Source organism: Acipenser ruthenus, chromosome 29 (assembly GCF_902713425.1).
Source record: "Acipenser ruthenus chromosome 29, fAciRut3.2 maternal haplotype, whole genome shotgun sequence".
Classification (NCBI taxonomy): domain Eukaryota; kingdom Metazoa; phylum Chordata; class Actinopteri; order Acipenseriformes; family Acipenseridae; genus Acipenser; species Acipenser ruthenus.
The window spans coordinates 3026575-3043106 of record NC_081217.1 but is presented as its reverse complement, the minus strand read 5'-3'; the positions used below and the strand labels follow the sequence as shown (position 1 = coordinate 3043106).

The 16532-nt window shown below is 41.9% G+C and overlaps 2 protein-coding genes across 2 annotated transcripts; both read right to left on the bottom strand.

Annotated features, from left to right (window-relative positions):
- Nucleotides 1–134: 134 nt before the first annotated feature.
- LOC117433182 (syntenin-1-like) lies at nucleotides 135–9809 on the bottom strand. Its single transcript, XM_059003950.1, has 9 exons — nucleotides 9660–9809; nucleotides 5280–5334; nucleotides 4855–4948; nucleotides 3151–3251; nucleotides 2478–2639; nucleotides 2082–2257; nucleotides 1646–1817; nucleotides 1292–1383; nucleotides 135–1092 (listed from the first exon to the last, which is right to left on the bottom strand). The coding sequence occupies exons 2-9, from the start codon at nucleotides 5328–5330 to the stop codon at nucleotides 1038–1040; spliced, it is 903 nt and encodes a 300-aa protein (XP_058859933.1). The 5' UTR covers nucleotides 5331–5334; nucleotides 9660–9809; the 3' UTR covers nucleotides 135–1037.
- A 1098-nt stretch (nucleotides 9810–10907) lies between these two features.
- Nucleotides 10908–15775, bottom strand: LOC117964480 (peptidyl-prolyl cis-trans isomerase FKBP1A). Its single transcript, XM_034908061.2, has 5 exons — nucleotides 15623–15775; nucleotides 15481–15528; nucleotides 13926–14038; nucleotides 12532–12675; nucleotides 10908–12176 (listed from the first exon to the last, which is right to left on the bottom strand). The coding sequence occupies exons 1-4, from the start codon at nucleotides 15657–15659 to the stop codon at nucleotides 12547–12549; spliced, it is 327 nt and encodes a 108-aa protein (XP_034763952.1). The 5' UTR covers nucleotides 15660–15775; the 3' UTR covers nucleotides 10908–12176; nucleotides 12532–12546.
- Nucleotides 15776–16532: the final 757 nt, after the last annotated feature.

Below are 16532 nucleotides of genomic sequence, written 5' to 3'. Positions count from 1 at the left end.
TAAGTGTCCGGGGGGGGGGGGGTTCTTCAAGGTCTGAATCTCTTTGGTAAGCCTACCTGTGTAATTACTGCGTGCTCTGGAACTTCCCTTTTCAATTTGCAAGAGGACAGAGATTTAGCAAAAATAGGATTCGGTTAAAGAAATGATACAGCACTTTATTATTTTTTGTTTGCAGATTATACTGATTACAGATCAGGTAGATTCTAAAATTATAACAGCATATCTGAAAGGGTTTCATTTGGTCCATTACTGGGTTACTTCACCATACATTTCTAAACCACAAAAGAAAAAAAATCTACTTTTAAATCTTGTTCATGGCTAATAAAAACTTTACACTTCCTCAAAACAATTAAACAAGAGAAAAAAACAAGCATCTCAGTTTTGCTGAAGTAGATGAAATGATTCAGATAAGATATGAACACTGTGGCTATTTTGGTCCTTATTTGCGTGGTAAAGAGACGTTTTTACATCATCTCGGATTTCTATGATTTGTTACCTGAAAAATGAGCCAGACGCCCAAAATAGGAACTGATAGAGCCAGCCGTCTATTCAAAATCAGTCATGGGTTATTTTTGCTCTCCATTTTAAAACCTGTGACTTCGGTCCTACCTGGGCAACTCGGACTAGCTTTTGAGACGGTCATTTTTCTTGGAGCCAGCTTATTCCTTCAGGTTACCAGTCAAACTGAAGCATGCACTGTAAGTGACTATACCTGGGATATGTGACTATTCTGACAGCTTGAAAACACATTGCATTTATAAAAGTAGGAAAAAAATTAAATGATTTTACATATAAAAATAAAACTAAAGTTTAAACCGTAAAGGAAACTGTTTTATATAAATGATGCTAATCTAAACCAGGTAGGTCAACAGAAGAACAATAATCTTACAATTATACCAAGAGCTATTCAGGGTGCAAATAGAAAGTGATTTTGAGGCTTTAACAATACAGCAAGTAGATTCAGAGAGACCCATGAAAGGATGAAGACGCCGATGGCACACATTTTCTTTCTCTGTGTGAAGACACCGTTCTCTTCCTCACACCTCCGGGATGGAGTGGTCCATCGACGATTTCAACAGCCCTGAGGCCATGCTGGAGGAGGAGACAAAGATCAGAAGTTGCATTGCTGTGCTCCTGGACTGCGTGTTGGATTAAAACAGCCTTGATGGTTCAATGGCAATGGGCGTGGCTGTTGCTGTCTTCAGCAGGGAGCTGAATGCACTGGCAGGTGTGAATATTGAGAACGGCTCCATTTTCACTTGTGCTTTAAACTACAGGGCCTATTACTTACCGTTTGACCATGTGTTCATAGATGAATTTAGGCATGATGGTGATGGTAATCACACCTCCAGATGTGGCCAGGATGTCTTTAATCTCAGAGTCCTGCAATACATACACAAGGTCATGTTCAGAAATCCAACTGGTTTTATTTCAATAAAGACGATCAAGTATCTTGTGTAACATTAATAGCACATTAACAGAATTAGACTATATTAAATGAGCAATTTATGGGATAATGGTAGTGCTGGGACTAAAACAAGCAAGAAATGTAAACTATTCAGTGAGTTAGTTACTTCTGTAGACCTCGAGACTGCATGAAAGGCGAGCAAACCCTTTAATGTGCTCTATCTGAACTCTCTCGTACCTTCAGCCCGATGACGTTCTGGCCGTTGATCTCACAGATGTTGTGTTCGGTCAGGAGGCCGTTCCTGGCGGCGGAGCTGTCCTTCACGATGGAGGTGATCTTCCCCTTCTTGAAGACGAACCCGACGTGCCCGGTGCTGTCTTTGTGCATCGTGAGCGTGCGCTGGAACGGCCTGGAGAGAGAAATCAACAAACCATCAGCCCACACAGGCCAAGCCTGCCCCCTTGGAATGGCTGTTTATTTGCTACCTCAGTGGTTCTGGCTGCAGGAGCCTTTTACCTAGACAGAAACGTGTAGATACATTTTGACTACTTGTTTCACAGCAAACACAAACAACTTTGATGCGCATTTAAAATAGTCTAATGTAATTCTCATGGGCTTTGGATACATTCAATTCAAATATTCTGGTATGAAATGCCGCAGCCGTTCTGCCTACCTGTCTCGCACAATGAGCTCAATCCTGCTCTCCGCGGCGATCTTCAGTGCCTTGTGTGCCTTGTCGAAGCTCCACCCGGCGCAGTTCTGTCCGTTTATCTGCAGGACCTGGTCCCCAAAGCGCAGGCCAGCCAGAGAGGCCGGAGAGTTGGCCTGGACCAGCTGGATGAACACACCCTGCCGGGGAACACCAACAAACCTCAGCAACTGCTCTGCTTCAGGACCGATCCGCACGGGACTGTCGTGATCAAAACAACCCATTCAAAAGGTTTCACTTGCCTACTCTTACTGGTAAGCAAAACGGTCTTTATTGAAACTGCAGCAGACTGGATCTCGCAAAAGAATAAAACAGGTGTAAAGTTTTGCAAAACTTCACAGGCTGAGCCGGTGTACTCACATTGTCGACGTTGCGCAGCCGGAGCCCCACCTTCCCGTCCTGGTCCTTGCACAGGATCACCTCCCTCATGCCCTGCTTGATCTCCGCCCTGCGCAGCCCCACGTCATTCCCTGTGACCGGGGACACCATGCAGCCCAGGGCAGACGGCCTGGTCGCCACTTGCTGCAGGGGGACAGAATCGGATTGAGAAAACCCAGACAAGCACAGGCTTTAACCACGATACAACACCGCCACCAACGTGACAAACTGGAACAGTTCAAATAATCCATTACGCTGGTCCACGTCTGCCTTTAGATCGTACATATTTTCCTTCCTGGCTCAAGCTGGTGTGCAGCTCCAGTATGTGCTGTACTCAGCTTTAAATCTCCTGAACCAGGAAATAACATAAGCAGGGATGGAACCAAGACTCCTATTGCATAGCAGTTTCACCTATTCTAGGTTTCACTACGAGCTTGATTAGCCCCAGTGTTAAGGTAACACTCAGGTGTGTCCTATTAAACTCCTAGTAAAACCTGGAATGGATCAAACTGCTATGCAATGGGAGTCTTGGTTCCATCCCGGATAAGCTTTTAATATATAAAAAATATATATATTTCCGTTAGCAAGTACTTAATATTACGAGGTTAGTGAAGTCACAATGACGAATACCAGCGGTTCACTCTGAAATACTCACATTACCAGACGCAGGTAGCAGGGCCAAGTTCCTCTGAACCTCATCACTGTTGAGGCTCAGCCCCATGTAATCACCCAGCTCCTGCAGGTTGGGATACAGAACTGACAGAAAAAACAGGATGAAAATAGATTTAGAATTGGATATGTGTGTCCCAGCATTGCTTATTCAACATGCAGGTACATTACCTACAGTGCATGCAGTTACCCTCAACTGATATTTACTGCATGCACTTTACACACAATTCTGTGGGTGTGAGGATGAAACTCCATACATTAACATGTATTTAAAAAAGTACAGCGCAGGTTTGCAGTCAGCATCCCCTATTTCAAGCAGCATCAGTATGTGTTGCTCTTGGTGGGGGAGCGAGTGAGATACAACCTCAGACTGGTACCTTTTATATCCCTTTAGTTCTTTCCAGAACATGAACTATTATCAGGTGCACCTCTTTATCAATACATATCCATACATGCGGAAGGTGGATGCTTGACATTTTAATGTGGGCTGATTCTATAAAAACAGTCCCAGGTGAAGGGGTTAATAATAGAGACAATACAAAACAGATGAAGTTCTGTTGCTTGTCATCCCTGCAGAATATAAACACACCAAGGTGGTCGCAGACAACTGGCTGGAGATGAGAGCGGGCAGGGTTGTGTTATTAAGTGTGCCTGGTTGGGTTTACACCCAATTCTTTCCAGGCATCGAGCCAGCATGCCATGACAAAGCAAGGCAGTTGGGAGCCTGCTGGAAAACTAGGAGTTTCCTTCCTGGCCGGCACAGCGCAGAGCAAGTACAATGCAGGGCGGGGGGGGGGGGCTGAAGGAAAACCAGATCCTGCTCAAGGGCACACAGCGGGAGCTGCTTTTAGGATTCTCATTCAATAAGATTTGTATTTGAACACGCTGTCTCGTGGGCTGCAATAAAATTGCTTTGTTTATCTTCCCTTCAGCCAGCCACTCACAATGTGTGTGATCTTTTACTTTCAGAATCCAGGCAGAGCGCTCCTGCAATTAGACTGCATGGATCACAGCCCTGATTATAATCCTGTCTTAATAAGATACACAACTCAAACAAGAAGAGGTTCTTCAAAGTTCTGCTCAGTCCCGAGATGGTGAATTGCAAGAGCACTCTGGTTGGCAGCAGTCTCCATGGCAACAGTCAACATGCCACAAACGAGAAAACAAAACACAGGCCTTTCAATCCTCCCTCACCCTGAACCCCATTCACCAGTGAATTCATCTACTTCTGACAGCTTGTGTAGGGTGACTCCTAATTATACAGACATTAATGTTCACAGTTTGAGCAGCGCTCTCCTGGCAAAACACTGACCTGACATCACCAATACAAACAATGTATTAACTGGTTACGATTAAGCAGGCTATGAATTCATAAATAACTCCTGTAACTGAATTTATCTTGCAAAAAATCTCTGTGCATATAGACGAAGAGACGCTGCAAGCCCCGGTCCTGAAAGCCCACAGTGTAGCTCCCGCAGAGCCATTTTATATCATCTGGAACACACTGATGCAGCTACAAAGGAACTAAAGCCATTGCAATTTACTACTCCTGTGCGTTCAGCCTCTGACAAACCTGCTTTGTAATGTCATTTCATTTTACATTTGAAACTCAGTAGGTCCAGTAGTAGTAAAGCATAGTGATTAGTGTTGGTGTGCACATGGATAGAGAGAGGGAGAGCCCCAGACTGACCTGGCATCATTGCTGCTCCGCTCTGTACCGCCCCTTCTGAAGCTTCCTCTGCAATGGCTGGCGCGGCTGTGCTGGCTGCAAAGCTGGACTGCGCCTAGGAGAAGGGAGCATTACAGTGAGGAAAGTGACAGCAAGAGAACATACTGGAGTAAAACATGTCAGACACTGTGTATGCACTGGCATCCGAGCAATCAGTCACATGGGAGATCCCTTTACTGTTCCATATTAAACAGGATTGCGCGACGTCAAATAAATAAAAAAGGATCTTCAAGTTTGTTACTTTAGAAATTCAACCAAAACTAGTTTACAAAACCACAGTAAACAAGTCGTTTAGCCGAGTCAAGTCTAAAACGTGTCAAATACTCTTGGTTTGTTTTTTGTGGGAAGTAACTTTGAGTTTCAGTCACAGAATATCACTGGCTTACCTTCATCACCTTGTCCACCTTCAGGTCCTCCAGGGAAGGATAGAGAGACATCTTTCTGGAAAAAGAAGGAAGAAAGATGAGTTTATGTAATGGATAACTAATGAGAAATGAGACTGGGGAATATCAGAACACTGAATAACCACTCAGAGTTATTAAATCAACGTCAAGGATGGAAATAAGGTTCCTAATGCATAGCAGTTTCACCCATTCCAGGTTTTACTTCGAGCTTGATTAGCCACAGTGTGTACCGGCAACCAGCTCAGGTATACTAAACTCAGAGTAAAACCAGGGATGGATCAGCCTGCCCTGCAAAGGGAGTCTTATTTCCATTACGCTTCTCTAAGTTTATTAAGTTTTCAGCTGAATTGGTAAACAAAATCAATGCAATGATCAAAAGGGTGATGTCATAGAAATGTTTTAATGGGGGATAATCCACAGGCTAACACCGCGAGTCTGTATACGTTACATGAACACATGTCTGAAGTTTAAGCCCGTTACAAGCTTTTCACAATGAAGTACGTCTCTTCTCGTCACGCTGTACTGAAGGATCTGTCACGGTGTAGACACAGGATTCCATGGACGTGCACAGACTTCTCTCTTTTATATACATAAATATTAACAAAGTATATTTAAACCACTGAATTCGATCCAGCTCTGTATCTGCTTAGCAGTGCAGTGTAATCTAGAACAGTGCGAATCGCTCACTGGACTTGAATAAATAAATACAATTAAAAAATCACTCATCGCTGAAAGCGAAAAAGATATTCAAAGCTTGTTGAATAAAACCTGGCCAAAACAGCGATGAACTGACATCGCTTTCAAACAATGGAATTTTTTTTAAACCTGTGTGCAGTTTGATCTCTCACACAGTAGAAACGCTTCCTGTCAGAGTTTATTTTTGTATAAGCAAGGGCGCTGATGAAAACCAAAATAAATAAATATTGAGTGGAGCTCAGCGAAGGTGAGCCAGTTTTATGATTTTGAACAACCAATGCAACACAGCTGTGGAATCTGTCTATTAATACGTTATGCAAGGTACATAAAACAGGTAGGGCTACTGTAGATAACACAGCAATGACGAATGAAATGAGATTGCATTTAACGCTGCATGTTCATGACGCACTTAGGATACAACCAGTTTCTCCTACAGCCTCACGTGACAGGGTCTCAGTAACCTACACTGACAATTCAACATTCCTGTCCTCTTACATAGTAGCCTTTGAGCGTTTATATTTTCAAGCTGACACTTCCCACCCTCACAAAAGAGAACTCGCCAACTGAACTACAACAGATCTGAGTCACCCTGTTCAGTTTTTCAAGGTGTCTGTGAATGTGAAGAGTTAGTCCTGGAAAGACTTTGAAATCAATGTTGGAGCAGCCCCCTCACCCACGTTAGTCTGCACTTATTACAGCCCCCCTGCTATACTTTCTGTGCTGGGCAGTGGAGAGAGAGTGTGCCATTCTAGTGAGGAGATAAGACTCTTAAGACCTTCAATTAATATGAGCTTGATTTGCTCCAGTAGCAAGCTCAGGTGTGTCTTACTAAACTCATAGTAAAACCAGGAATGGAGCTAACTGCTCTGCAGTGGGAGTCTCGTTTCCATCAAGGACATTAAAAAAGTATCCCTTTTTTGGGGGGCAATAATACAAGCTGTTTGCAACAAGAATATAAAAATACTGAAGCAAATCTAGGAACGCACAAATGCAATGTTTATGCACTCAGTGAAACACAATGAGGCCAGTCACCCACGTCTCTTCTCTCCTGTCTGACGTCACTAATCATACACCAAGTCAAATGCTGTGGTGAGATACACAAGGTACTGCTGTACCATCTGAAATAGTACTGTATCGTGTAAATTCTTGTAATCTTCCGGGCGCTATGTGCACAAGGATTTATTGTAAAAACGGGACGTGGAAACACTTTTTTGGTCACAGCTTTTCCTTTAGAATTTCAGGACATTTCGTAACCTGCCTGCATGAAAGGATTTTCTTTTGAAATGCTCGTTATACTCTTCTATCATAAAGGAAATCTGATATAATGTATTTGTAACACCTCCTGATCTGGCACAGACACATTAGTCAGACCATTCGGTTTTGTTAAATGTATCCTCTTTCAAACACGGAACGTTTTCCAGAACCTGTATCAGGAAAGCAAGACGCCAATTTGCAAATGCAGTAGACAAAGACACATTTCCACAAGGTTAGATAATCCGATACCTGGCACAGCACGACACTGTCATATTATTATTTGTTTATTTAGCAGACGCCTTTATCCAAGGTGACTTACAGAGACTAGGGTGTGAACTATGCATCAGCTGCAGAGTCACTTACAACAACGTCTCACCCGAAAGACGGAGCACAAGGAGGTTAAGTGACTTGCTCAGGGTCACACAGTGAGTGAGCTGGGATTTGAACCGGGAACCTCCTGGTTACAAGCCCTTTTCTTTAACCACTGGATCACACAGCCTCCTGATCATCATCACTTCCATTTCCTTCAAGTAAAAAAATAATAAATAATAAAAAACTCAAGCCCTGGCTCTGCCTGGACCGCAGCTATTACGAATGCTAAATGGGCCGCACTTAGAGCGCTCCTCAGAACAGCATGGCTCATCAAAGGCTTTTAAGAGCCCTCAATTCCCTGCTGCGTTTAGAAACAAAGGGTTCATGACAGAGTTATTGGGAAATCACATCTCTCTGACTGAGCGCAGAATTGCATCGAGAGGTTTTAGAGAGCTTGAGAAATGCCTGCATTTGAGAAAAGGACACAAATCAAAGCGTGCAGAATCTGTTTGAGAAAGCCAAGTAGCATTCCAGAACACAGACACTGTGTTTAGAGCAGTCTCGAGTCCCTGCTTGTGCAATTCCAATGGGTTTGTTTCAGACAACATACCAAATAATACGAACGAGGGGAGGCAAGACAGCTCACCCAGCACTGCGTCTTTTTCAATTCAAATCCTTACAAAGGACCTTCGACTTTGTTTTCACATGACTGTAAAGACAGTATGTTTTGCACCCTGGTTGCATTTCCATCTTGTGATTGCTAATAATGCGAGGCATGTGCTTTTGCTCAATATGTTGCAGCAATAGGGCTGTAGGGGAAATCCCAGCATACAGCATCGTCAACACTCAACATGCTTTTCACAATAGGTCATGTGGGTGCACAACAAGAGAACTAATCAGAAATCATGTCTCTAATATTAATATTATACCAAGGAAACATGTCCATAGATAACCCCATCAGAGACTCCTGGTGTGAACCCTTTACTGCCCTGGGTATGTTCCCATACCTACTAAAGCAATGTTAAATATACTGGACACAGGGCAGCAAAGGGTTAACTACACCCGAGCCTATCAGGTTTGTGGCATTCTGAAGTTAATAACACAGTCTATCTGGTTTTGTACTATTTGCATGATGCTTTAGCAGAACCCATACCACTGCAACGCACAACTGTTACCTATGCATTACACAAACAAAGGTATGTACCCTTTCCTGTTACTGCGGTTTGATGCATTTATACAACGGCACGTTACATTTTGAATGGCCTAATGCTGAGCGTCTAGGGTCTAGTGTCTATTGTCAAGCACCGCAGCTCGTACACTAGTTTGTAGTTACTCTTAAAACGGTGCGTTTTTGTAACTCCGACACCAACCTCATACCATCACTTTATGATAACTGCTTCCAGGTGAGTTTCAAGTTGTAAGAATGTGATTACATATGCAACAGTTACGTATGGCTTGGGGGTTGGTTCATTTTGGTATGTGGGTTTCCTATTGCATACATCAACCGGATTTGTATTAGTTATAGCAATCGTATAATAACCGTTTTAAAAAATAACAAATCAGTGCGTTTAAAATGTCACAAACATCATTCCAGCGGCGGTTAAGAAAAGTTCCTGAGATGGACTCGCTACAGAAGTCGCTCAAGCTCTACTTGAACTCTCTCTGGGTTGATCTGGTCGGATTCCAGCATTATTATTATAACGAATGAGGACATGTTTCACATTAATACAATGTGCGTACATGTATTAATCCCAGCTGTCTGCCTGTGTTTCCGGAGCCTGGTACTAATCAGCAACACCAATTAAGCAACTTCGTTCATTTCTGTGTTTTTTATTTTTTTATTTTTTAATATTGTACCTGTAAAATGTTTTAGTAATGTACATAAAGAAAAACGTAACTCATCGGTAAATCTAAAGCGTCGCCAGCCCCGACACGCGTCCTTCGTCCAGTCACAGTGTTGGTTAAACTGGCGATTTGACTAGTTTGTAATCCTCGACCAGTTCTTTTGTCATATTTTCTATTGAACATCTTTGAACAAAATAGAATTTCATCAATTCAGATAAAAAAAAAAACAAATACAAACAGAACAGAACAACTCACCTTGGATATCTGTTGACGATATGAAAAGGTAAAAACAGAAGAAACTCGAACGACAAAATAAAACAAACCACGACTGTGTCCGGACCCGTTCTTCTGAGCTCTATCAACAGAAACACTGAGATCACTTCCTGCTTTTCGATCGATGACGTGTTTGGCTACACGGCATCAGCTGACTTTTTGTCACAAGGATGTTCATCGCGTTTGGGAAAGGGTTCGTCTAAAGACAACCTCAAATCTAAGCGCTCCGTGTTAAATTGCTTGAGCAGTAACACAACATGCAAGCTGTAGTGTCCTTAGATTATGTTAATTGAATGAGCTATTCGGTATTGCTGGAAAGAAGCCCACGGTTTACAATAGCAGTCTTGTACTGGTCACTTGTGGCATGTTTATTATTATAGATCCATATTATTAATTGTATTTATATCCACTCTTGGCTGGGGTTTTAAATATAACTGTCTTAAAAAAACACACACACACACACATTCTTATGGGTTAAATATTTGACTAACTCCCGCAGATGGTTACATGTAGTGTGTGGTTTTGAGACTGCATCGAAACCGCAAAGTGAACCTAGCCTATTCATTGTGGTGCAGGACAATATAAATGAAAGCATGCAGAATCAGATTAGCAGCATTAAAACACGGGTGTCTGGATATCACTTTACCTTTCCGTTTAACGTGGAGAGGAGAACTTCAAGATCCTGAACAAACACCACAAACTAAAGCCAAGGCTGTAAGTGTAGTGATTTTTTTTTTCCTTTAACATTTGGCAAATCATTTATAAATTGCCTTTATGTGTCAAACATGTTAAGGATTGTCCTTTACATGCCCATGTGTGCACAGTTCTAGTTGTAAACTACGGTTTAATTAGGCCTTAATTGTTTTCAGTTCTTAGAAGAGCTGGAGAGTTCAAGTTAACTGTAAAATCTTATAAGTAACTTGAAATCTGCAACCTGTTAGGAGCAGAGAAATTACAAAGGTCTGATTAAGCAAATGATGAGTTCAATGAAGGGTCTAGTTAAGTACCTGGGAGCACAGTGGAATGAAAACAGCAGACACGGGTGTGAGGACCGGGGTTGAGAACCTTTAGTTCAGTGGTATTTTCTGTCAAATGCAGACAGAAACTGTGTCACTAACAGAAATTCAGTTTGGAGGACACAATTCAGAAGTTCAACATTTTAACTTCGGAGTGGACAAATTATTAAAACATATCCTGCATTTTTTTGGTTGAAGAAATACTACACACACGTTTTTTTTCCCCAAAGCTGGTAGAAAGCAGTTTATTGCAACAGCAGAATTGAATTCATCATTGGTTTTCTTGCCTATTCAGCACACAGCAGATACACAGTTCAGTACAGGACATTAAGCCACACTGGACAGGATACATCAACAGTTGTGATGACCAGCATCTTATTTGAGTCATTTGTTAAATCAGCACCTTTAGTTACAAAGGACGCCTCTGTGGCCCCACAAAAAGACTAAGAGTGTGGGAGATTACTGGTAACATCTATCAGTTGTAAAAATTTTAAAACTGCTCAGCCTAACATGGTCTATGTATAATATATAGTATTTTTATATATAGCTGACATCTGAAAAATACAATGGCAAGGTTCCCTGCCCACATGTTTAGGCACCGCGTAAGAAAACTACAACTTAACATACCCTCCCCAGCACGGTCTTGCAGTATTGTTCTCTCAATTGTGGCTTTATGACTACAGCCCGACTCGAGGGGGAAAAAAAAAAAAGCCTTTCTGTATTGAAACCCTAAAAGAGTACAGAAATGGAGTTCCTAAACAGCCATGCAAATTCATTGTAGTTATGAAGGGATGCCATGAATACAGTACATCAGGAGGTCTCCACACACTCACATGAAGGAATATCAGTCTGCTCCTGTATACAGCAAGAGGGAAGAGATACACGTTCCAGTGCAATAAAAAACTACAGGGACAGGGTACCTGCACTCCACAGCTAACCAAACCGACAAGCTGGGTTAGAATGCACAGGGATGCATTTACTAATTGTGCCAAATCTTACACGGTTTTCATATGCAACTTTCAAAACTAACGGAGAGCAGGTACATTATTCCCTGTTTTTAATGCAGACAGCAAGGTTTAAGACTGTGTGCTTTAGTTTTAAATATAAAGTCAGCAATACAAAGATCGCCAAAGTTGTATGGTCTGGCATGGGCGGTACCACACATCACTACTGTACTCATCCATCAGTTTCACTTGCTGTTGTTCATTGGTATATTGTTATAATGCTTGATCATGCACAACGGATTCTACACAAAGAGCAAAAAAAAAAAAAAAAAAGCACAATTAAAATTCAAGATTAAGAACTTGAGGTTTTTAAGGTTATGGCCCATAGTTTAAAAGGAAGGGTGTGTGAGAAAAGCAGATTCACCGATACAGATTCTATATGGATAAACAGTGACCGAGATGGAGCTATACGACAAGCCCCTGATATTCAAGTGCACACGCTCCTAGCTTTCTCTTGTGTTCTTGTCGTAGGAGGCAACCTGAAAAGAAAAAAATACAATTATTCTTTTGCAGCAGCCTTTCCAACTATTTCCAGGTTATAACATGCTTTCCATTTTGAGACTCATTTCACCCCTTTCTTTTAGTTTCAGGCATGTGTTTTTTCTTCCTCAACATATCCAGTTAACACTAGTAGGATGAATATGTACGTTGTTAGTCCCTGAAGATAAACTGCAGTTCTAGTTTAATCAGAGAAACAAGCTTTCAGTGCCTAGCTAGAACTAATCCTAATTAACATAATCCTAAACCGTTTACTTCCTAAATATCCCAAGAACCCAGTTTGTACAATAGACTGAGACAGTGAGTTCAATTCTGTTCAGAAGTATCATTCCTTACAAAAAATATACTGCTTCATTCCAGCCTTATGAGCTCCACATCGAAGATCAAAGTGGCGTCGGGCGGGATGATACCTGGATGGCCTTTAGACCCGTAGGCAAAATCAGGTGAGCATGTCAGCTTCGCTCTCTGACCAACACTCATCTGTTACAACAGGAAAAAAGCAGAGCAGAAACACTGGGGTTATTCACGTCCAGAGGTTATACAAAAAGTGGAATAGGAAAACCTCTACCACAGAGAGGAGTGCACAGATCTGGAAGGCAAAAACACAACCGACTACGCAGGTGAGAAATCCTTACAGTAACAACAATGGAAAAAAATAATGCACATTCGAGACTGGAGAAAATGTGGAAGATGTATTCTGGAAGAGGAGGGAAACATTTAAATCAAATTACAAGTCTGAAATCCTATTAGTGGATATCCTCATGGGGAGGAAACACATCCGTCCATTTAAGAGGATCTCTCATGCAGTAATGTGCACTAATAAGATTTTACCATCATCCAAGTACTTAGAAAGTGAATTTGACAGCGTAGTAGAGCTGTGTGCTACAGCGCCCATTTTGAACATGTGCGTGCGTGTGTGTGTGTGTGACGGGGCTTAGTTCAGAGTGTCCAATCACGGTCCTGGAGGGCCATTCCACTCCAGGTTTAACAGGTAAAAGGATATAATGAACTCCTTCAGGGTCTGGACAGCTTGGAGCAGCCTACTTTGGCCACCCTTGACCTAGCTGATTAAGGCTAGTATCACTTTAAATGGTTGTTTCAAGGGCTTTCCAACCCAAAAAACAAACTGATGTCAGCCATCGAACTAAGGGGTCCACGAAGGCCACGGTCACCATCTACCCCTCCTGCTTTTAGCTGAAAGGGAAGTGCACCAGGCTTATTTTAGCAGACGCTTTGTAGCGGCCCTACATTATCCGTTTTAAAAGTACTGCAAGATGCTCGAGATGACTAATAACATTAACCTTTCCTGTGACACAGTTCAATTATATTGTGTATGCCTTCTTTAAAAATGACTGCGGTTGCCTGCAAACACAAAGTATGTTTATAATAACCAAGCAAATTACAGGCACATATAAGGAGCTACAATCTGTACAGTTGGAGGGTCGGCATTCTTACAGCCAGGATAATAATGTACTTCTACACACACACACATTATTATATTTGATATATATATCCATTTTCAGAGACTAAGGTGGTTGATCATAGAAAGCATACGAAATGACATTGAGTAACTATTAAAAAGCACACTACAAGTTGCAAGACATAATATTCACTTAAGTTATCAAATGTTAAGTCATAGATATTTGTGTGGGTGGAAATACATATTTTAAATGAGAATTTACTGAAGATTAATAATTGAGAGAGAGAGAGAGAGTGAGTAAGCTGCATACCTGGGCAACTCCATCCTCCCATCCTCTAATCACTTCCTGGCTACCAATCTTGAATTTGAAGGGCTTGTTTCTGTCACGAGAGGAATCAAACTGCTTTCCATTTGTCAATGAGCCTAGAACAAAGAGCAGAGCACACGACTGCATTCACCACACTGCACAAGCACAAGAATGGAGGTGTCACAGCGAGAAAGAGCAGAACGGAGAAGCCTTGTCTAATGCACTTTATACAATTCAAGTATATTTGTGCCCTCGGTGTTACACGACTGACTGATCCAAGCCCTTTTTAAAAGGCTACACACACCAGGGCTGCACAGATATAGAGGCGAGGCTGGAAAGAGTGGAGCTGTTCTCCTTCCTTTGGTGTCCACCCTCAGGGATTTCCTGGACAGCACTGCAGGAAAGCTTTTCAAAGCAATCACTTTTTCCAGTCAACTTGCAATTTTTTAAATGTTAATCCACAAACTAGAAATATGCATTGACATTTTTTATTTTCCACTCCAGTGTTACTACAAAATAAAGATCCTGCAGGTTTTTTTTATATAGAAGCACAGGAAACGCAATAAACAGGAGGACGTGGACTCCACCTTCTTTATCAGGACAGTGGAAAGGATGTTCTCCTTTTAAAGGTCCTTGGTGTTAAATATGCAGTTGTTCCAGGCTTCAGTGAAACCACACTGAAGGTTGTGTTTAATTATCCTGCTTCCTAGGATGTACAGTTGTGTAAATGGGGTCCCGGAGAAACGATGTGAAATGTATATTAATTTCGACTAGTAACACTTTACCGCACAACAGCAATAGCTCTGTGGACTGGCCATTAAAGAACGCCCTATCTTCTTGGATGCAATTACACTACTAATGTCTAATGCTCTACTAACAATATGCATTACATCATGCTGTGGACGTTGAGAAAAAAAAAAAATCTATGCATTTGCTGTAGAAATCACATAAAACGTCAACTTTAACTAACGTTACACAAAGGTCTCAAATGACCTTTTTTGAGAATTATCTTTAAAATGTCGACAACAGATAAAAGGCAGAAGCAAGTGTTGTATTCTTTGGTTTGTATCGCTAGTGACCTAGAAACCCATTCTGCGGCAGATTTCTGTCCTGTGCATACTGTACTGTATAATTAATAGCGCAAGAAAACGGGACTTCAATGAACCCTTTGCATCCTACATTTAAACATTACAAGGTCAGCGCAGAATACAATGTTATACACATCAATATAAATGTATCAGCCCGTCTATGTGCACGCATTCTGCAACGCAGCTGATCTGTTCAAATCCGAGCCAAAGAAATATAAATCCGGTTTTAAATCCCTGAACCTCCTCCAGTCTCGTTTTTTCTGTATATTAAAAATGGGTTTATCATTCCGTAGCAGAAAAAGCCTCTACGTGAAAACACATCCCTAGCCCCTCGTATAATTTATAGTATACTCACAGTAAATGTGAAGCCGATTCAAGTAAGATTTCACTAATAACACAACGAGCTTTCTCTTCTTTTTTTGTCGCTGTTTTGCCATGCGGCCTAACAAACACATGAACGCCAGACTCACCGACATAATGCACCACACAGGTCTGTCCTTTCTTAGGGAAGGTCCTTCCTGCAAGAAGCACACACACACAGGTCAGCGGCTATAATCTACTCAGAAACAAACGGAATACAAGGTCGCTCGATAAGAAACAGCAGATCCGTACCGTCTCCGGGGGTGATCGTCTCAACCTCGACTCCCATTTTGTCTCCGCGTCCCTCTGAGCTGAACTGCACGATCCAGAGCGCCGCTCCCACCCTTCCTGGACGAGAGCGCCGTGCGCGCACACGTGACGTGACGTGACGTGACCACACGGCGCGCCGCCTCTTCTCTCCTCCATCAGGGATGCCCGGATGGGAGCGGATATTTCTCATTTGGATTGCTGGTGTGGTACAGCCATGTGGTTTTGCTACAGTCGCCTTGTCCCCATCCAGCGACACGCAGATCTGTCATTTCATTCATATTTGGCGTCTCCAACATCTTTTTATTTGTAATATTGCATGCTGTCAATATATCTGACTGTGCAACCGCGTTACTAGTTAAACAATCCTGCAAGCGCTTTATAGAAATGTATGAACTATAAAATCAATTATTATTATTATTATTATTATTATTATTTTTATTATTATTACGTCGATGGCATTTTCGCAACCGTGTATGTTACAACAGGAGTATGGCCGAGACTTAGGAAAATAAATCTGACTGCACTAATCACTAGATGTCGCTGTTGTTATACGGTACACATTCGATTATTCCGAAATCTAGACGTTTACAAAGCTCATTCCTGTTAGAATGTTCATTGCAGAAAGGTTCTCGAGTTCTTTTGTGGCTTCTAGAACACTCGTAATATCCGCAGTAATGTCCTCAATTCTATGTACCAAAGTTGCATTTGTTTACACCAGTTGTACTACACAGTTCACCACAGTGCATGTGAAGTGTTATTTATAAAATAAGACTATGTGACCCATGCACGTAGGTCCAACAGTCCTATTTGTTCTAGTCACGCCTAATTGCATTCCATCAGCCCGTTCATGAGTTATTAATTACTGCATGCATGGCAAAGCTATTTGGATGGA